Source organism: Typopeltis vanoorti, chromosome 8, assembly GCF_054136105.1.
Source record: "Typopeltis vanoorti isolate ZY-2024b chromosome 8, IOZ_Tvanoo_1.0, whole genome shotgun sequence".
Lineage (NCBI taxonomy): Eukaryota > Metazoa > Arthropoda > Arachnida > Uropygi > Thelyphonidae > Typopeltis > Typopeltis vanoorti.
Genome location: NC_143556.1, coordinates 12,968,354 through 12,990,211, shown reverse-complemented (window position 1 = coordinate 12,990,211; position 21,858 = coordinate 12,968,354). Strand labels below are relative to the sequence as shown.

At 37.3% G+C, this 21,858-nt stretch overlaps 1 protein-coding gene across 3 annotated transcripts in view; it reads right to left on the bottom strand.

Annotated features, from left to right (window-relative positions):
• Nucleotides 1–21,858, bottom strand: part of Miga (mitoguardin) — a 215,327-nt gene that overhangs the window by 151,500 nt on the left and 41,969 nt on the right. For all 3 annotated transcript variants that reach the window (XM_090396518.1, XM_090396521.1, XM_090396520.1), the window contains exons 2-4: nt 21,687–21,808; nt 9,376–9,482; nt 254–421 (exon numbers count right to left, since the gene is read on the bottom strand). In XM_090396518.1, the coding sequence (XP_090252644.1) occupies nt 254–421; nt 9,376–9,482; nt 21,687–21,808 (397 nt within the window). The remainder of the gene's footprint in view (nt 1–253; nt 422–9,375; nt 9,483–21,686; nt 21,809–21,858) is intronic.

Sequence of the window (21,858 nt, the reverse complement as noted above, 5' to 3'; positions counted from 1 at the left end):
TCTGCATTGATGTCGTCTTTTAATTTCCAATCAGTTTCTTCCACATTTTTTCTAAATTTCTGTTTTTATGGTCAGAATGTGTACATTCTGACCATAAAATCATATACATTCTTCATTTCAAATTCAAATAGCTCAATTAAAATACAATAATCTAAATCTTTTAATTTCAAATTATTAAATGTGTTCATTGTTATTTTAATCATTTACATGAAAATAAAATGGAAAATGATATAAAAAAGAATTTAAAGTTTACCCATTGCCCCCAACTGCTGAGGAGTAAGAGATGTTGGAGCTGCACCAGCATCTGGTGTTAAAGTTGTAGTCAGACCAGAAGTAACTGACTGATGATCACTACCAACAGACCCATGTCGAAGATGCCGCTGAGTGCTTGGGCTCACACTAGATCTAATTTGTGGAACTTCTGGATTGGGGAGAGAAACTTTTTAATAAAAAAAATGCATAGTTCAGAATAACTTTTTTTTTTAATTTATTGTGATTGAAACTTAGAAATTACTGTGATTATTTCAAAAAAAAATATGAAACATATACAAGCATTTAAATAATTCACTATATAATTTTTCTTTAAAAATTTTATTTATTGAATTACTATAATACATATTTAAAACCACCATGAATATTTTTATTAGCCAAATTATAAAATGATGGTACAACATGACAAATGTTGTACCATCATTTTTTCATGCATCATTTCATGCCGGCTGGGCCCAGTTAATCAAGGCCCCGTTGTTTTCACCAGGGAACCAGGGCAAACAGCGAAAAATCAGCTACTGAAACAAATCTGAAAACAAACCCTAACTCAACATCACCAAAGTTAAAGATCGGTACTATCAACATAAGAAGCCTGAATGGCAAAGAAATGGAGCTAGCTGAGGAATTAGATAAGTACCAGATTGACATAATAGGGGTGACTGAAACAAAAAAGACAAAAACTGGTGAGATCTTTCTGAGCAATAAATACAAAATGTTATATTCAGGCAATGACAATCAAGGAAAAGAAGGAATAGCCATAGTATTCAACATAAAATACGAGGCTCATCTTCTTGAATGGCAGGCAGTGTCAAGCAGAGTGATTTGGGCAAATATCAGAATGGGGAACTGGACAATGAGACTTATTTGTGCCTATGGTCCCACAGGTTCTACTAAGGTAGAAGTGGAGGAATTTTTTGACGCTTTAGAAAAAGCAACTGACACAATGAAAAAGGAAAAGTTGGTCCTTGTTGGAGATCTAAATAGCAGAGTAGGAAGCAATTCTCAGACATACAAAAATGTTTTGGAAAAATTTGGAGAAAAGAGCAAAGCTAATAATAATGGCAAATACCTGTTGAATTTCGGCTCAGGACATGGACTGGTTATTACTAACACCATGTTCTAACATAAAAATGTGCACAAATTCACATGGAGAGAAGAGACAAGGAATAAGAAAAGTCTCATTGACTATGTTATTGTTGATAGTGATGTTTTCTCCCTGGTGCAGGACAACAGAGTGTACAGAGGATTTGAAATTGGAAGTGATCACTATTTAGTCTTGAGCAGGATAAAATTGAATTTCATATTGAAAAGAATGACGTGTAAGAAAGTTTTAAAGCGAATAAAAGTTGAACAGCTCTCAGATGTGAACTGTAGACTAAAATACACAAAGATTATTGAAGGAAAAATGAAAGAGTTTGAGAACAGGAACCAAACCTTGGAGATTCAGTGGCAAGCCTTGAAGAAAACCCTGATTGATTCAGCTAGAGAGGCATGTGGTGAAGTTGTCTGCAAGGATAGAAAAATTAGAACTCCATGGTGGACACAGGAATTTAAAGAGGTAGTGAAGGAAAAGAAGAAAACATATCAAAAGTTTCTGGCAAATAAGTCAGCTTGTGGTCTTAGAGAATACAGAGACAAATGTAAGAAAGCTAAACGGTGTGTAAAACTAGCTAAACAAAAGTCATGGGAGGACTTTGGCAAGAACATAGAAAATAAATATTAAGACAGTGGCAAAATATTCTGGAGGTTGTTGAAGAAACTTAGGAATGGAGGAAAAAGTGCTGTAAAATGTGTTAGAGATGATAAAGATGAAATGAAAACGGGAGAAAAAGATATCCTTGAAGTATGGGGTAATTACTTCGAGAAATTGCTAAATGAAACAAGCAGTGATGACAGCACAGTGATAAAAAACACTGACCAGGCATGCAGTCAGGAATACATATCCATACTTGAAGTAGAAAAAGCCATCAAAGGCTAGAAATGTGGAAAGACAGCAGTACTAGATGATATTCAACCAGAAATGCTGAAGTACGGTGGTATAAAAGTCTTACAGTGGCTGCACACATAGTTCAGAATGCCAGGACAGAGGGACGAATTCCCAGTGATTGGAGTACAGCTCTCATAGTACCTATATATAAAAAGGGAAATAAAACTGACTGTGAGAATTACAGAGGTATATCTCTATTGAGTGTTCCGGTAAGATTGCAAGTATACTTGAGAAACGGTTGAGAAGAATTGTGGAAAAAAAGCTTGGTGAAGAACAAGCTGGATTCAGGTCAAACAGAGGCTGTCAGGATCAGATCTTCACTTTACAACAAATAGTGGAGAAAGCATGGGAATATAACAAAGATCTGTATTTAAGTTTTGTCGATTTGGAAAAGGCATATGACAAGTTGCCAAGAGAGAAGCTATTCAATACGCTACAGTTATATGGTGTCAATGGGGCATTATATCAAGCAATACTCAGTCTTTATTTGAGTTGCAAGTCAGCAGTTAGAATTGAAGGAAGTACAGGAAGATGGTTTAATATTACATCTGGTGTACATTATCCCCTCCGTTATTCATTATCTATATGGATCACATTATGAAGGAAAGTGGTATTAAACATGATATCAGAATTGGAGATGTTAATGTCAGCTCTTTGCTTTATGCGGACGATGTTATACTTCAAAATAAATCCGCTACAAGTTTGCAAGATTCGCTGACTAAATTGAATAACTGTTGTAATAGATATGGTATGAAGGTCAGCAATAAAAAGACAAAGACAATGAAAATAGGCAGAATCGTTGAAAGTGTCAACTGTGTTGTGAATGGAGAACCTGTGGAACAAGTAAAACATTTCAGCTACTTAGGCACGATTTTTAGTGAAGATGGTAAATTAAATATGGAAATAGACAACAGAATCAACAAAGCTGGTATGGTAGGAAGTCAACTGAATAAATTCATATAGAATAAGAGAGAAATTAGTCTCAACACTAAATTAGCTGTATACAAGAGAGTGTTCAAACCAGTTTTAACTTATGGATCTGAGAGCTGGGTCAGAAGTAAAACACTTGACCAAAGACTCGAGACTGCAAATATGAGAGTCCAGAGAAAGATTGGAGGCATAAACAGATGGCATCAATGGCAATGTCATATTAAAAATGAGGATATTAGGAAAGAACTTGACGTTGTCAGCATCCAGGAATGCGTTAGCAGAGCTTATCTTAGGTGGTATGGTCACTTAAACAGAAATGGCGAGGAACGATTAGCAAAACAAGTGTTCTCTGCCAAGCTGACAGGGAAGCGACCCAGAGGTAGACCAAGATATAGGTGGATTGATACGGTACAAAGTGCCTTAGACGATAGAAATATAAGATCTGGTAATGTTGGAGTCTTGACAAGTAACAGACTGATTTGGAGGAAAATTGTAGATAGGAAGTTAGTAATGATGTAAATTTTTCATGTAGTACTATCATATCCTATAATAAATTTAGTTTAATCCTTTATCCAAGTGTAAGCAAACAAAGTTTGCACCTGAAAGTATCTTCATGTCTCAAATTGAGGTCTCTTCCGTACTGAAAAGAAACTAGTCTGGGTAGTGGCCCTTCCCTTAATGCAGAACATCAGACATATCCGCAAGGAGATGTGTTTTGCATTATAGGAGATACTGAGACAGGAGTGTTGGTGGCTTGCTCCACCTTTGCAAGAGCTTCCCTGGTTTTGTACCACCTTACCCCAGTCCTGAAGATACTTTCAGGTGCAAACTTTGTTTGCTCACACTTGGATAAAGGATTAAACTAAATTTATTATACTCTAACCAAGTGAAAAATAAACTTTCAACTATCATATCCTGTATACCCCTTGAAGATACATGGCAGGAATTTGATGATAATGAAGTTTTTACCTAGAAAACTACCAACTGTTCAGTGATTGCCAATATGGGTTCTGTCACTCAACATTCAAAGCAAATATTGCCTACATCCACCTCTGATAGAGTATGGCATGGAGGGCTGACCAGCAAATTGCCATCTTATTGTCTATCTACCTTTCATTCTTTGGATAGCCACTTTCTGACTATCCAATTAAAACTTGTCTGATTGTTTGTTGTGTGTGTGTAATGATGAGAAATGTTCCCTCTTCAGATTTCTCTACTAATGTAGGTGTTTTTGTTTTATTTTACTTAACTCCCTCAGAAAGTTATGCATAAATGGCCTTCTCTCACTGATCTCTTATCCAGAGTTTTGCTAATAAATAGCACCTCATATTACCAACCAACATAGTGCTTCAACATCCCAAGATTCAACATCTACAACCAATATGTTAAATAATGATCTCCATACCATCCTTCAGTGGACTGATCACAACCTAGTCTCCCTTCAATGCTACCAAAACACCACAGCTACCAAAACCTGTCTTTTTCTTGCATGAATTGGCATTTACCTCTAGCCTTTCCTAATACAAACACATCATATTCATAGTTGTATCAGCCTCAAATAAAGATAGTACCCATTTTTACTTAAGATGTTACTTTTTAACTGTCTGGCTCCATCTGTCATGTGGCATATAAAACTGATATTCATCTTCTTGGCAGGTGCAACATTTTACAATTAACTCCCCCCCCCCCCCCCCAGCTATTATTTTTCATTTTCTATCCTTTGTCAAAGCTACCCTTGGAATTTCTCCTCTGTTGATTCTTGGTACACAGCCAATCAGTGATAGAATCTTGCTGTATCTCCAGACTTTTGGTAAAGTAAAGCAGCCAAATTAGTTCAGACTGGCAAATGTTGCAATGCTATGGCAGATAGAAATAATCTCTGATTTATATCTTTTCCTGTATAAAAGGGAGGTTTAGTTGTTTTATATCTGATGGCTTGTATCCATGGTATGGTCTGCTACTCCAGAATAGCTGTAGTGAGTGCAGGTAATGAACATTAGGACAAGAGCCAAGCAACCAAAAATTAATGTATCCAATGTACAGCTTGCTGCACTTAAAAAAGCTATACCAAGACTGGAATATCATAATCACTGAAGCAGATAAGGGTAATACTACAGTAATACTTGAAGGCACTGAATATGATAAAAAAAAAAGACAATCTTACTCAGTGATTGATCTACTCAGTGGTTAACTGAAAAGATGCTGTTGAAACACAAAGAAGACACTCCAAAAATTATTAGACAGTTATATACTGGCTCCTGAAACCAAGCCATCCAAAAACATAGATCTTAATCTAGACCATTCTGGATTTATAGATTACTAAAAATGCACTTCAAATCTTGCTTGTCAAACCTGATCCTCATGTTCAGTTTTGATATATAGTCTCCCTATTCACTAGTGCAGTGTTCCCCAAAGTGTGGTACACATATCCCTGGGATATGCAAAAGGTCATTAGGGGGATGCAAGGCTTTATTTTGTTTTTAATTTTGATTGTTTTAAATTTTTATATTTTTTTCATCGTTTTGTCATAGATAAATGAAGTTTATTTTAATATTAATTTTTCAGTAACTAAATAATTTAAAGGAAATATCAAAAGAACTGTGTCTCTTAGCATGTATCGATTGACTTCCATTAGAATGTCTGATTTATGGCAAAATTGTGTTAAATCTATGTGGTTCAAGCTGTTTGCATTAAAAGTTGACATTTAAATAGTTTAAACTAGGTATACGGAATTCTCTGCCTAAATTTCAATAATTTCACAATTTTTGTTCTACTATGTGTGTGTGCGCACGCATATACACCCTTTGTCCAAAAAAAACCCAAACTTTTCGAAAATAGAAGAAACTAGTAGCGCCACCTGTTGTATCTTTTTATTGTCGAAAGCAGCAACCTTCATTAGTGTTGGGTCAACCGTTTATGGCATTTGTTTCATTAGAAGCCAAGTTATAGTGCCAAGAGTGACAGTGTGTTTTGACGAACGGTTGATTGTCAGGATATTCATGCTGTATGTGACGAATTCTCGCTATCGATCGTTTCAAAACTTCAAGATAAAACTCACCGTTGACCATTTTGGCCAAGCAGAACAAATTCTTTGTGGATAATGCTCTTGGAATTGTAGAAACAAATCAGCATTATCTTTACTTTTAACTTCTCCAAGCAACTTTTTTTTGGATGCCCCTCTTCTGGTGGTCTCCACTCAACACTCTGGCATTTTGTTTCGGCCTCATACTCAAAACACCACATTTTTTGTCACCAGTAATAATCGTTTCGAGGAAGTTTGAGTCCTTATGAGCGGTTTTAATGAGGTTCTTGCAGTGTTCAATTTGATACATTTTTTGGTTGTCGGTCAACTTGTGGGGAACAAATCATGAATTCAATTTATGAAGGATCAAACTCTCGGTCAAAATGTTGTGCACAGTTGATTTTGGAATCCCCAATTCATTTTCAATCAATCTCATGGACGATTTTGGGTTTTCTTTGATGAAATCACGCACTTTTTGGATGTTAACTTCGCTCAGTCCAGTTTTTGGAAGGCCCGGCTTTTTGTTGTCTTCAAGCGTCTCACAACCACTTTGAAATTGCTTAAGCCACTCGTAAACTTGAGTACAGGATATCACCATATGCTTTTTGAAGCATTTGACGTGCTTCGGTAAAACCTTTACCAAGTTTAACACAAAAGTCAATCGCAGCTCTCTGTTTGAAACTAATTTTCCGACTGTTCGTCAAAACAATTGTCACCCTTGGCACTATAACTCGGCTTCTAATGAAACAAATGTCATAAACAGTTGACACAATACTAATGGAGGGTGCCGCTTTCGGCAACAAAAAGATACAACAGGTGGTGCCACTAGTTTCTTCTATTTTCAAAAGGTTCGGTTTCTTTTTGGACAGAGGGTGTGTGTGTGTGTGTGTGTGTGTGGTGTGTGTGTGTGTATTCAATTCATATAACTAAAATGCAGTTAATACGAGGGTGGTCTGAAATGTTTTTGCCCTCGACCATACATGGCAGATTATTAGCAAGATTTTTTTTTCTAAGTTGGTACATCTGTCATAAGCATCCATCTGAAACTGTGAACCATTCTATCAAGTAGTTTGTTTTATACAGCTGTTTGAAGCAAAAGTGTTGTCTGTATCCCTTGAAATGGATAAAATTGAGTATCGTGCAGTTATAAAATTCTTTATGAATCTCATTCGAAGTTCATAAAAGTTTATGGGCACTCTTCTTCATTTTTGACAATTAAGAAATGGGCTGTAGAGTTTAAACATGGCCGTACCAGCCTTCAAGATGATCCAGAAGGATGTCCAAAAAGTGTAATAACACCAGAAATCATTGATCAAGTGCACGATATGGTATTGGATGACCGGTGAGACAAAGCATGTGAAATTGCTGAGATTATAGGCATTTCAAAAGAACGTGTAGGATATATTTTGCATGAATAATTGCAAAAGGTTTGCACAAGCGTGGGTGCCATGCTTGCTCACAGCAGATCAAAAATGCACTTGCATGAAAATCTCTGAACAGTGATTTCTGATTTTGTGCACTGATTTTTTATTATGGATGAGACCTGGATTCATCATTATACACCAGAATCCAAACATCAGCCAAAACAGTGTACAGAAGCCGGTTGTTCAGCACCAAAGTCGGTTCCATCAGCAGGAAAGGTCATGGCATTGGTGTTTTGGGATGCTAAAGGCATTTTGTTTATTAATTATCTTGAAAAGGATAAAACAATAACTGGAGAATATTATTCCGATCTTTTAACCAGACTAGACGAAAATATTCGTCAGAAAAGACCCAGTTTGCAGAATAAAAATATCATCTTTCATCAGAAAATGCACCTGCCAGGCAAGTGTTTTGGCAATGGGAAAATTAAGGGATATACACTATGAATTGTTGGAACATCCACCCTATTCCCCAGATTTGGCTCCCTCTGACATCTATCTCTTCCCAAAACCAAAACTCTTCCTCGCTGGCCAGTGTTTTTCTTCAAATCAAGAGGTGATTGCAGATGGATCTTACTAAGAACCACTACAGGGACGGGATAATGGCACTGGAGCATTGCTGGAATAAATGTATTAGTCTTAAGGGAGATTATGTTGAAAAATAAAAATAATTTCAAAATTATAATTTCAAAATTGTTTTTTTATTGTTAGGCCGAGAACTTTTCAGACCTCCCCCCCCCCCCCCCGTAATTAAAGTAAATGTTTCAAGTGTTTGGAAATTATTATAACATAACACAAATGTTAAAAAATAAATACATTTAATAGTTATTCTTGTTTTAATTATTATAACCTATCAAACTGCCTTTGTCCGAAGTTGGGGGGGGGGGGGTGTATGCTAGTGTTCCCTAATGCTAATATCCCTAAAATAACTCATTCAGAATTTTTTTAATTAACTTTTTTTTTTCATGTTTGTACTTTTTTATTTTATTTTAATTTTTTTTACAGAATTACTTTTTTTCGATAATTCCAGCAACCAGAGTTGCTGTAATTACTGAGGATCTAAATACCTCTCACTGGGAAGCTATATAACATCTTTCATTAAAGTATTAGGAAGTCAGAATTACAGCTGAAACAACTAAGGCTATAATGCCAGTATGCCTGCTTTTGTAGGATGAAAAAAACCTGTCATCTCTATACAAGCTCACTGAAAAGCTTATAAAATTTCTTCATATACTAAATGGGATTTAAAAACCAGAACTTTTCATTATAATAATAATAATAATAAATAAAATCTTTGGCTTATGCTACAAATTCCATCAAGGATTAAAGTGATGATCCTAATGAAAAGATCCTTCTCTGGTGTAAGTATAACAGAGATTTACAGTGAAATAAACTGCTTTTGCAACAACTAGCATGTTTACTCTTAATTTAATTGTGAATAAAAACAAGAATGGATATATTTATCTGCAATACATTAAAAAAAAAAATACACTTTTCATACATCAGAAATAACAAAGTTACAGGGTTACCTTTTTCTTTAACATAACTGTTTCACTGGCAAAAAAAGTTGCATGCTGCTAGCAAATAAAAGACCATGAGTGGGTAAAGGTTAAGTAATTTCATAATTTCATTTTATTTCATTACCTAGGAAATCTACTCTACAGAATAAATATGCTCATGCCACTTCAAACCTTCCAATAAATTGTGAGGTTTGAATGTATGAATTTTATTATAAAATTATATACCTCCATTCACATTTATCCAAGAAGCTTGCTGTTTAGCTTTGCGAGCTGCAAATGGATTTAATGTAGTTTTTGTAACAACTCTTTTTTTCCTTCTGCGACCAAGAAACCTAAACAAACCAAAGCAAGAAACATATGCATCATAAATAACTTTTAAATTCATATTTCATAAATATATAAATTACGTACTACTACTATTACTAATGAGGGGGGGGGGGTGTTCCACATCAACCTTACCCTACATCCAAAATAATATTTCACTATACTTAGCACACTGATATAGACAGCAGTTACTGAAGAATATACAAAGAAATGAATACATCCCATTACCGAGAGAGCTAAACATTACTCTTATCCAGTGCTTTTTTTCTAGAGGTATGCAGTACAGGCACCTTTTTTCTTAAGTTTTTAAAAATTTGCAATTTATTGACAGCAAAATGTATTATAAATATTCTGGTAGGTGGTACTGTGTTCACGAATTGAATTTTCAGTTTAGATTACTCATAAATTGATACCCTGCTTTCCTGTTTCACAGGCTGGTATTTAACCGGAAACAGGAAGTTGATTGCTTCCAATATCAGTTTATCAATTCTATATTCACTCTGCAACAGGCAGGTGTTCACGTGAGTTTTGAATTAATCTATGTTAAATCAGTGCAATCATTGTTCAAAATGAGTAAAATAAGTAGTTACTTTATGCTAATGAGAAAAAAAGTAAGGCTGAAGAAGCAGAAATTGTTGAATCTATTTGTGATCCTGTAAAACAGAAAACTAGCACCGAAAATACACTTGGTGAAGAGGATCACAAAACCAAGACGAAGATCCATGTGGTCAAAAGGAAGCAGCTTCTGATAATGATTGGCCCGAATGTTGGACATTTTTGCAGAAAAATGACTTCTGCGAGAGAAATGAGTGGCTGTATGTCAAGAATAAAATGTTGGGCTGCAAAGTGTGTTGTGATGCCAGAAGTCTTGTCGTCGATAAACACATGGGAACGAAAATTTCAGCAGAGTGGTCAAATGGTAAAATCAGTTATTTTGGAGAAGCTCGCGAACAACAGTTAATGTCATTAAGAAAAAAGATTAATGATCATAAGGAGAGTGCAGTGCACAAAGCATGCCAACAAAGCGAGACGACGAGGGTATATCGGATAGATATGTTAAAAGTGTGGAAGTTGCTATAATAACATTTTCATGGTGAGTACCAGCACCTTTTTTTCCAGAAAAAACACTGCTCTTATCACTCTAAAAAGGAAACTTTCATGTAGTGGAAACTAAATCTTAAATTTTGCCTAGCGTATGTCAAGTAATAACAGATTCATACAAAATATCTGTTGCTAATAACTGCATATATCAAATAAAATAATACCAAAAACATGAAGTTTTATTATGCATTTTGGAAAATTATGGAGACAACTACCGTGTTTGAATAAAAACTTTAGTTTAATATAACTAAAATCTACAATTCGACGTTTCGACCTTTATGTCAAGGTCATCTTCTGGAGCGTACAAATATACACAAGAAACAAGCTATACTACAGTCAAACTAGTTCATTAAAGACACCGACCAACCGCTACCACAATTGTTGGCCTGACCTCTGGTGTTAAAAAAAAAAAAAAAAAAAATTAAAAATTATACATCAACGCTAGAGTCCTATTATTTGTGTTGTCTACTATATACATATATTAACATTATTCCAGCCAGTTGGAGTGGAATGGTTTCTAATACTAGCAGATTGGCTAGAGTCCTGACTTATGTTGAATCTTTCATATTAGGTTGGCTGAATGTGTGCTATCCAGATCTTTGGAATTTTCATACCATCTTTGTTATTGATATTTGGGTGGTTTATTAGGATTTCGCAGGAGTCCTTAAATTTTCTTTCATACCAGGTTTTTGTGCGGTGTAAGGAGCAGGTGCTTTTCCAGTTGATTTGGTGTAAGGTGTTAAGTGCGTGGTCTGAGAGGCCTATTTCACCATAATGGTTATATGTAATGTGTCTAATGTGTTCTTTCTTGCGTATAGGGATTGTCCGTCCTGTTTCACCAATGTACGGTAAGTTACAGGTGCAGCGGATGCAATAGACTCCAGGATGTGCTAATGGGAGGAGAGGATCCTTAGAGGAGCTGAATATGGTTTTAATTTTAGTGGGTGGTTTAAAGATGGCATTGAGGTTATAATGTTGTAGGATTCTGTTGATTTTTTTCTGATAACCCTTTAATGTATGGGATGGCTATGGTTTTACTGTAATCTAGATTCATTTTTGTTGTGGTTTTATAGAGTATTTTATTGATAGTAATTTTGTTATAGCCATTATTTATGAATGTGTCACTAATGATTTTTAGTTCTTGTTTCAGGGCTTGCTGGTTGGAGCAAATAGTTGTGGCTCTGTTTACATGCGAATTCATACCACCACCCAGCACAAAAATATGGAGTCATTAACACCCTTAAAAACAGAGCCACAACTATTTACTCCAACCAGCAAGCCCCGAAACAAGAACTGTGCAAGCCTAAAAGAAAGGATTCAGATCATCCATGGAAATGATACCCACAAGCACTGCAATCGCTATGGTAAGCTAAAGATTCGTATTTCTCTCTTGATCAATCGGCTGGCCTTTTTAAAAAGATGCAGAGACAATAACCTTATTCCGATCTGCATCAGGCTAAAAAAGAAATTTACATCCGCTAAGGCACTCCGTATCTATGACCGCACAGAAAAAGCAATGCTTAGAGAACAGAATCAAACAGCCCGCCAAAACCTAGCTACAACACAAAATCTGGTTTCTAAATTACAATCAGAACTATCGAACTATGTTAATCCAGATGGGGGGGGGGGGTGGGGGGGGGGGGGGGTGGGGGGGGGGGGGGGTGGGGGGGGGGGGGGGTGGGGGGGGGGGGGGGTGGGGGGGGGGGGGGGTGGGGGGGGGGGGGGGTGGGGGGGGGGGGGGGTGGGGGGGGGGGGGGGTGGGGGGGGGGGGGGGTGGGGGGGGGGGGGGGTGGGGGGGGGGGGGGGTGGGGGGGGGGGGGGGTGGGGGGGGGGGGGGGTGGGGGGGGGGGGGGGTGGGGGGGGGGGGGGGTGGGGGGGGGGGGGGGTGGGGGGGGGGGGGGGTGGGGGGGGGGGGGGGTGGGGGGGGGGGGGGGTGGGGGGGGGGGGGGGTGGGGGGGGGGGGGGGTGGGGGGGGGGGGGGGTGGGGGGGGGGGGGGGTGGGGGGGGGGGGGGGTGGGGGGGGGGGGGGGTGGGGGGGGGGGGGGGTGGGGGGGGGGGGGGGTGGGGGGGGGGGGGGGTGGGGGGGGGGGGGGGTGGGGGGGGGGGGGGGTGGGGGGACTCAACCTTAATGACTACACAGGTAACATCAAGGCTTTGCTATCCACTTACCTCCCTTTTAATTACAATCCCACCAACTCACAAATTAGAAAACTCCATAGGCTCCTTAAGAAGGTTACTTCTTGGCCTGTGGAGGTTACCAACAGACTAAAACCCTATAACTCTAGACCCCCCCCCCCGCATATATGGGTTCCCAAAAATACATAAAGAAAATGTGCCATTACATCCCATAGTGGATGGCATTGATTTCCCCACTTACAAACTAGCCAAGCATTTAGCCAAAGCGCTCTCACACTATACTGGCAACACACCATCACACATAAAAAAAACTCAGCCCACTTCAAAGCTAGTATAGAAAACCTTACACTGCAACATAATGACATAATGGTCAGTTTTGACGTCTCCTCCCTATTCAAAATGTACCCCTCAAAGAAACCCTAGAGCTAATCCAAGCTAAATTTCCTCCCGATATCTCAGCCCTATTTCAGTTTACAATGAACTCAGGCTATTTCGTTTGGCAGGAAAAATTCTACAAACAGATAGAGGGGACAGCCATGGGTTCACCACTTTCCCCACTCTTGGCCAACTTCTTTATGGAGACTTCTGAAGAGAAAGCCTTAAACTCAGCCCCACAAAAATCTACCATATGGCTTCGCTACGTTGATGATGTGTTTGCTATTTTGCCACATGGCCCGGATTCATTCCTCTCCTTCCTAACACACTTAAACAACCAACACCCTAGAATCAAGTTCACCCTGGAAAAAGAGGAAAACAATAACCTCCCCTTCCTAGACACACTAGTCACCTGCCAACCTAATGGAACCTTGGTTTTCTCAGTTTATAGAAAAACCACCCATACAGGCAGATACATTCACCAACAATCCCATCACCCCCCCCCCCCTCACAACAATATGGAGTTATTAAAACACTATTCAACAGGGAAAAAATAATCTGTTCAAATGATCAAGCCCTAACCACTGAACTAAATCACATCCGTGACACTTTCTCAGCCAATGGCTACCCCCCCCCAAACAAAAATCCAGAAAATACTGAACCCAGTTATTCACAATCCACCACCCCCTCCCCTTCACAAAAAAGATTACTCTAAATCCATCACCATTCCCTACATCCGAGGCACCTCGGAAAAGAGCAACAAAATCTTAAGAAAACATGACTTAACCACTTGTTACAGCCCACATAGAAAATTGGCATCCCTTATCTGCTCCACTAAAGACCAACCACTTCCCCTAGACCTACCTGGTGTATACCAGGTCCCTTGCAGCTGTAAATTGTCTTGCTTTGGCCAAACAGGCAGGACAGCAAATATCAGAATCTCAGAACACAAGGATTACATCCGATTTCACCAGTACAGCCACTCTGGGCTTGCAGACCACACTCTGGATACTCACCACAGAATCAGATGGAAGAAAGCCACAGTCATACACCGCAGAAAGTTCAAGTATGAAAGACTATTCATGGAATCAGCCTCAGCCCTTAGGAACATGCCAAACCTCAACAAATTGGATGCATGAGACTGCCCCAAATTTGGGAAACATTTATCAGAAGAACTTCAGCCCAAAGGCCAAGAACCACCAATATAGCCTGCCAGGGGGCATCAGGACTTTAGGAAAACATTAGCTTCAGTTCTCATTTGCTGTTATGTAGTACTTGTGTGCACGTGTCTTTGTATTAAGTTCCCAAGAAGATGGCAACGTGACGTTTGCCGAAATATCGGAAAGTATATATTAAAGTTTATTTAATTTATATTTCTAGTATACGCTGTCAATTCCTTAAATATTAGTTATCATGTTTAACCAGCATATAAGCCTCTCAACAAGAATAAAGGGAAGGTGATAATGATGATAATATCGAACCCATAACTGTTAAAAACATATAACTGAGTCAATCCATATTTGAAACATATTTAATATATAACATATAGCATAATTAACAAGCATTAAATAAATAAGTGTTTTGACACACACACACACACACACACGTGCAAGTTAACAAGCTGGCAGTTTTGCCGAAGAATGACTTTATGATCAGTAGGTTATGAAAGAAGTAAAATGAATATATTATCAGCAAAGAATAAAGATTTTGTCATACATGTGACCAACTCTCCACTTTATGAGAGGAAATTTATTTGAAATGAAATAATCTTTGTAAGTTATCTTCTACATCTACTACATCTACATAGTCCTCTTATCTTTTAGTTCTGTTATTATGTAATCCATTAAAATACTGAAGAGTAGTGGACTTAATGAATCACCCTTTCTAATTCCTTGCTTCATTTCAATTTCTTTTGTTTCACTATTGCAGTACCTTATTACACATTTATTATCTATATAAATAAACTGATAAACTTAAGTATCTGTGTTTTTATTTTTATTTTCACTATTATATTTAGAATATCTTGTAATTTTATACTATGAAATGCTTTGTGCAGATCTATAAAACAAAAAAAAAATAAAATAAAATAAATAAATTGGAGTGTTATATTTTATTAATTTTTCCATTAGTTATTAACTGCAATATTGCATCTGTGCATGATTCTCTAAAACTCAGTTGTTCATCATTTAGATTTTTCATTATTTAATAATAATAAATAGTACAACTGATATAACTAGCTGTGTCAAAACAGTATCTCCGAGCTGGACAAGTTATTTTTACAATATCTGAGGCAAAGTTCAAAAGGTTGCATCTTGCAAATGACTTTTTCTTTTTTTAATTTGCAAGGTATTAAACAAGCCTTGAGTTATTTTCATTATTAAGACAGACCTGCAGGGAGACAGGACTCATCACAGAAAATCACATATTATCTGCATCATCTGTTATATTATTCCTGTTCTTTAACTCACACACTCTACCTGCAATCACCACATCAAATGGCAATCCACTCCAATCACACATGATTGGAGTGGATTGCCATTTCATGACAACCACTCCATGAGAGAAAAACTGAGATCTCATCCCCTTCTTAACAGCATTCATTCTCAACTTCCAAGAATGTCCTCTTGTCTTCCTCCACACACAGTCCTTTCATAAAATGAAGAATTCTATCTATTGATATAGCCCCTCCGTAGCGCAATTGGAAGACGACGGTACATTGCGCACACAATTTCAGCCTATTCAAACCATTCTTCAAGTATTACATCTAAGCAGCATTCCTGATGACTCTGCCTATCTCTGCATCAGCAATAAATAGCTGCATGTCTCCTGTCAAATCATTTTCAATGTCATTAACATATAGACTAAATAACAATGGATCAAGTATCCTTATGGTACACCACTGGTTACTTTAAACCTTGCACTCACATCCATCCCCCATACACCACTTTTTGATACCTGATAGTCAGCTATCATCTTATCTATGCTAATATTTTATAATCCAATCCCATCATCTTCAATTTCTATATTCTACTCTCTATATTCTGTCAAATAACCTTAGCAAATCCAGAAGAATCATGATGTAACCATTTCCCTTGTTAACTCAATGATAACATTATAGAATATGAGTAAGTTCTCAAACTTGACCTTTCCCTAGTAAACCCATGCTGTTCATTGTGAAGTATAGATTCTCTGTCAATCATTTCTGTATACAAGGCCTAACTTACTTTTCCAAAATATTCACCACTGCTCCAGAGATACAGACAGATCAACCATTAGACCCATCAGTCTTTACACCACCCTTGTGCAATGGAATACATTCAAACATTCTTTCCACTCCTGAGGAATCTTCCCTCTTCTGAGATTCAGATAATATAGCCTGGTCAAAGGAATTGCCAGCCATTTCAGTTGAACATTCCTGTATCATCTGTGGTGATATACCATCAGTCCCTATTACCAAATTCCTATTCAGTTTGGCAACAACTCTAGCTCCTCCTCCTCATAAACCTGAGTTTCCTCATCCAGTAGAGGTAACAGTGAGCTCAATGTTGCATACACCAGGTTGATAGCTTCAGTAAATTTGCCACTCATTAGTTGAATGATCTCTTCTGCATCTTTCACCAGCATAACTTTTCATTCAGCAGTTATTCTTTCATATTCATTCTTTGTTTAACTTATATCATAATGATAGAATTTTTTGGGAGTTGTTTTTAGCTTGCAGAGCCAATTTCTGTTCATGCTTAGACTTTGCTTTCCATACAACAGTTGTAACTATTCTAGCCTGCTCCTTATAATTTTCATAATGGACATCATCCTTTTGCACATGGTATTACTTCCACATCTTTTTCTTATGAATCTCCTGCTTAATAAGATTACACGTCATTTTGCCCCTACTCTATTTACTCTTCAAACTCTAGGGACACATTCCAATATTACATCACTTTTCTTAAGTGTTTTTAAATGCTTCTTATGCACTTTGATATCCTTCCCATCCAACATCTGATAGTATGGCATTGAACAGAACATATTCCTCAGTCAGTCATAATTTTCTGACTTGTATAGTTCAGTATAACCTTTTCTGAATGAAACACTCATAAACTTAGCCACTTCCCAAGTAATTACCTCAAAATCATTATCACCAACCAAAAGCAAAATAGTTACATGTTTTTAGATATATGAAGAGCCAAAGGCTTCAATTCGGCAACATAAGACTTGTTTAAGTTAAGGGATATTACATCCCATATAGTTTCTTAGCCGAATAAGAAACTCAAAGAGTTTCATGCCAAATATAGTAGAAACTATAAAGTTCGGCGATTCCAAGCATAAGCAAATACCTGGATACTGCAGCAACTGACCCTTAAGGTAGTGCAAGCTGAGGCAACTCATGTCAAAGGTGGGGCAAGCTCCGATCACTATTCTTGATATTTACCCATAATATGAACTTAGCTCCTAGGAGCTGTATTACTGTTCTACATTATGAGAGACGGTCACTACCCAGACCGGTTTCAACCTTTATTGAGGTCTCATCAGTGAGTAGGTAGACCTAGTTAATATCAAGTTTGTAGCGAACAGAACTTACAACCTTTCTATGAATATTGCCGAGAGGTGTCCTAATAAATTATTAGATATATGAAGAGCCAAAGACATGAGTTGCCTCAGCTTGCACTACCTTAAGGGTCAGTTGCTGCAGTATATCCAGGTATTTGCTTATGCTTGGAATCACCGAACTTTATAGTTTCTACTATATTCGGCATGAAACTCTTTGAGTTTCTTATTCGGCTAAGAAACTATGTGGGATGTAATATCCCTTAACTTAAACAAGTCTTATGTAGCCGAATTGAAGCCTTTGGCTCTTCATATATCTAATAATTTATTAGGTCTATTCGCTACAAACTTGATATTAACTAGGTCTACCTACTCACTGATGAGACCTCAATAAAGGTTGAAACCGGTCTGGGTAGTGACCTTCTCTCATAATGTAGAACAGTAATACAGCTCCTAGGAGCTAAGTTCACATTATGGATAAATATCAAGAATAGTGATCGGAGCTTGCCGCATCTTTGACATGAGTTGCCTCAGCTTACATTACCTTAAGGGTCAGTTGCTGCAGTATCCAGGTATTTGCTTACACTTGGAATCGCCGAACTTTATAGTTTCTACTATATTCGGCATGAAACTCTTTGAATTACATGTTTAATTGAAATCCCCACTCCACTCTGACACTATAATCAGATTTAATCTTCAACCTACTAGTTTTCCTTCTGTCACATGCTGATGGAGGAATTTGTCTTGCAATGGCTCAATCAATAAATCCAGTTTCATTCTTTTCATGAGATTTCACTGCCATCCAATCACTGTTTGGATAATTAAAGTTCTCCATTATTATTATTTGTTTTGCACCCATTTTCTTTATTTAGTAATTGTTTCTTTGTCATTAACAAATGATCCAATAGGTCTGTAACAACACCTCACTAAGTATTTGATCTTGTTAGACTCCACCTCACACCAGGTGAGTTCAAACTCACTGCCAAATAAAAACTGTCACTAGTATTACAGTCCTAGGTCTAAACACTAACTGGATTTAAGCCATCCAAAATCATTATCAGCAACCCTCCTCTCCTGTCTATCCTTCCTAAAAATCCATTATACTCAATATCAGTTAGTATGTCTACTTCTAATAGCCTATGTGTTCACGAATGCCTATTCAGTTTGGCCACAACCCTAGTTCCTCCTCATACACCTGACTTTCTTCATCCCAATGTATTCACCAAGACAACAACAAATTTAACCTGCTGTTTCTGATATTCCTGACATTCATGTACAGACATAAGTTACCTGCATGCTTTTTTGCATACTTTTCTCTATAGGTTTTTATCAACTTATCAACTGCAAGTGGCAGTTGATAAATTGCAGATCTTTTCTTATCCAGTGCCTTACTTATGCAGATATCCTTGCGCATGCTTGATAAGTCTAAACGGGATGAACACAAAATTGTTCTCTCTTCTTAATCATTTCCAAGATAATCTCCATTCCCATTATTAACAGAGTGACATAACATCGTCACTCTTACACACAAATTCTCACCATTACTCCTATCATAATCTAGTTTCCTTGAATGTTAGGTCTCATACCAGTTGATTATTTCTCGAGGCTCCTGATACCCCAAACACATTCAAGTGTAGGCCATCCCTCCTATACAAATCCATTCTTCCCTCAAACTTAATCCACACATTCAAAAACTTGTATTCATTCTTTCTACTATGAATTGCACCGTTTGCTAAATCTTTACTGAAGTTATATTAGTCATGGGTACAGATACACAGTTCAATATATACTTGCTAGATACACGATTAACAATCACTTATTGGCAGTCACAAACCAGTAATTTATAAATTAATTATTTGACTTTCATGAAGCAAAACTGTATTATATAGTCAAATTTTCTGTAGCTCAGTTGGTTTCAATGATTCCCTTTGGTTGGAAAGATCTGGATTTAAATTATGTCTAGGATGCCATAGCTCATTTGCATATACCACTAATAACACCACTAATTTGTATATGATAACCAGACTCAGTCATATTTTGCATAATGTACCTGAACTTTTTATTCTGGCTCATTTGCATAAGAAACATCATGGATTTACTAAAGGGAGGTCATGTCTAAGCAATTTATTTATATTTTATAATAATATTACAGCTGAGTTGGATAAAGGGACCAGTATCAGAAAGTGATATATGGAGGATGTGAAAGGAGCTGACAGGAGATCTTCAGTTGTTTGCTGATGATGCAAGGTTAGACAGGACAGTCAGAGATGCTACTGATATAATAACACATTTACAGGGTGATTTGAATAGGCTGGAAGTGTGGACAAACAATAATGACTGTTAATTTAATGTTAGTAAGTGTAAAGTTATGCACTTTGGCATGATGAGATATTCAACAGCATATTATATTGGTGGGATTATCCTTGGAGTAACTGACAAGGCTAGAGATCTTGGAGTTATGGTGGATAGAAATTTGAAGTTCAGAGGATAATTGTGATGTGGAAATGAACATTGGCATTAAGGGTATGGAAGTCATTTTGCTTCTTTGCCTTGATATGATTGCACCTGGACTACTGTGAGCAGATTTGGTATGCTGGGTTTCAAATGGATAAAAAAGTTATGGAAAGGCTGCAAAGAAGAATTACAAAGATAACAGGATTATGGAATGTAGATTATGAGGATAGACTGAGAGTATGTGGACTGCAGACAGTGGTAGACAGAAGAAATAGGATTGATATGATAGAGATCTGTAAACTTTTGAGAGAGCATTATAGGATATTGGTTGATAAAATTTTTCACTACATGGAAGGTGGAGAGAGGGGGCCATCTGTGGAGGTTGTTTTTATGCAGTTAAGAAAGGGGTAACTGCCTAAAAACAACCAGTTTGCCTATTTAAGTAAAGTTTAAAAGAAGGAAAGCTGGAGTGGGTGATATGAATCCTTGAGTCCCTGGGGTCTAATAATAATAACAATATAACCAGATTCAGCATCACATTTTACATAGTGTACCTGACTTTCATATTTCCTCATCTCCCCCTACTACTACTCTTTGGCATTACAGTCCATTTAGGACCTGGGCCTGTCTCAGGATAGCTTTCCATTCTTCACGATTCTGTGTCTTGCTCCTCCAGTTCTTTACTCTCATTTTCTTTAAATCATCCTCCACATCGTCAAGCCATCTCCTTTTCGGTCGTCCTCTGGACCTAGATCCACCTGGTCCAGACATGAAGACCTTTTTTACGGCTCTATTATCTCCCATTCGCTGAACATGTCCTAGCCATCTCAGTCTTCTCACCTTTATTTCAGTAATAATATCCACTTCATTGAATTTCTCCATTATTTCTTTGTCATTCCTCACTCTCCAAAGTCCATTCTCATTAACTGGGCCAAAGATCTTTCTTAATACTTTTCGTTCCCATATTTGTAATTGGTTTTGATCTCTCTGGATCATTGTCCATGTTTCGCAGCCGTACAAAAGCACAGGTTTGAGGATTACTTTATATAGCTGGATTTTACTTTTTATTGAAATCAAATTCGATTTTAATAGTGGTTGAATACTATAATAAGTTCTATTTGCAGCAGCTATTCTATAGGTAATCCTCATCTCCATCCCCCCCAAGTTATCACGTTTTTTCTTTCTGTTTGTTAATTTATGAAAACCATAACATTTTCTTCAAAAAAAAGTCATTTTAACATATTCTTTATTAAAACACAACATAAACAATAATTTTATTCAGAGGGAGGGGGTTACACCATTCTGGCCACTTCTTGACAATCATGAAATTCGCTTACCGTAATGTTTTGTCTCAGTTAATGACAATCGGTGGATACCTGCTGTATATACATCTTTCTCATAAAAATTCCACTAAAAATTAACATAAAGCATTATGATGGATAAAATAAATTAAAAACTATTTTGCAAGTTCTCATAATTAAATTTGCATGGAGACTATCCTAAATGCAAGACTTGTCAAGTTTTCTGGAATCCTATTAGTTTCCAAAAAAAATACTGAAGAGTGCTGAAACTAATATTATTTATGATTTTTAATAGCAATTTACCTTGCTAGAAAACCAAGTAATGTTATTCCAATGCTAAATGAAATTACAGTGACCTTGGCATGAGTCGAAAGTGGAATGGAAGGCAGGTTGATTGTAGGTCGGAACTGGACCATAATAGTATCCTGAAAGAGAAAATATCATGCAGCAAATTAAAATAAATAAATCTTTCTTG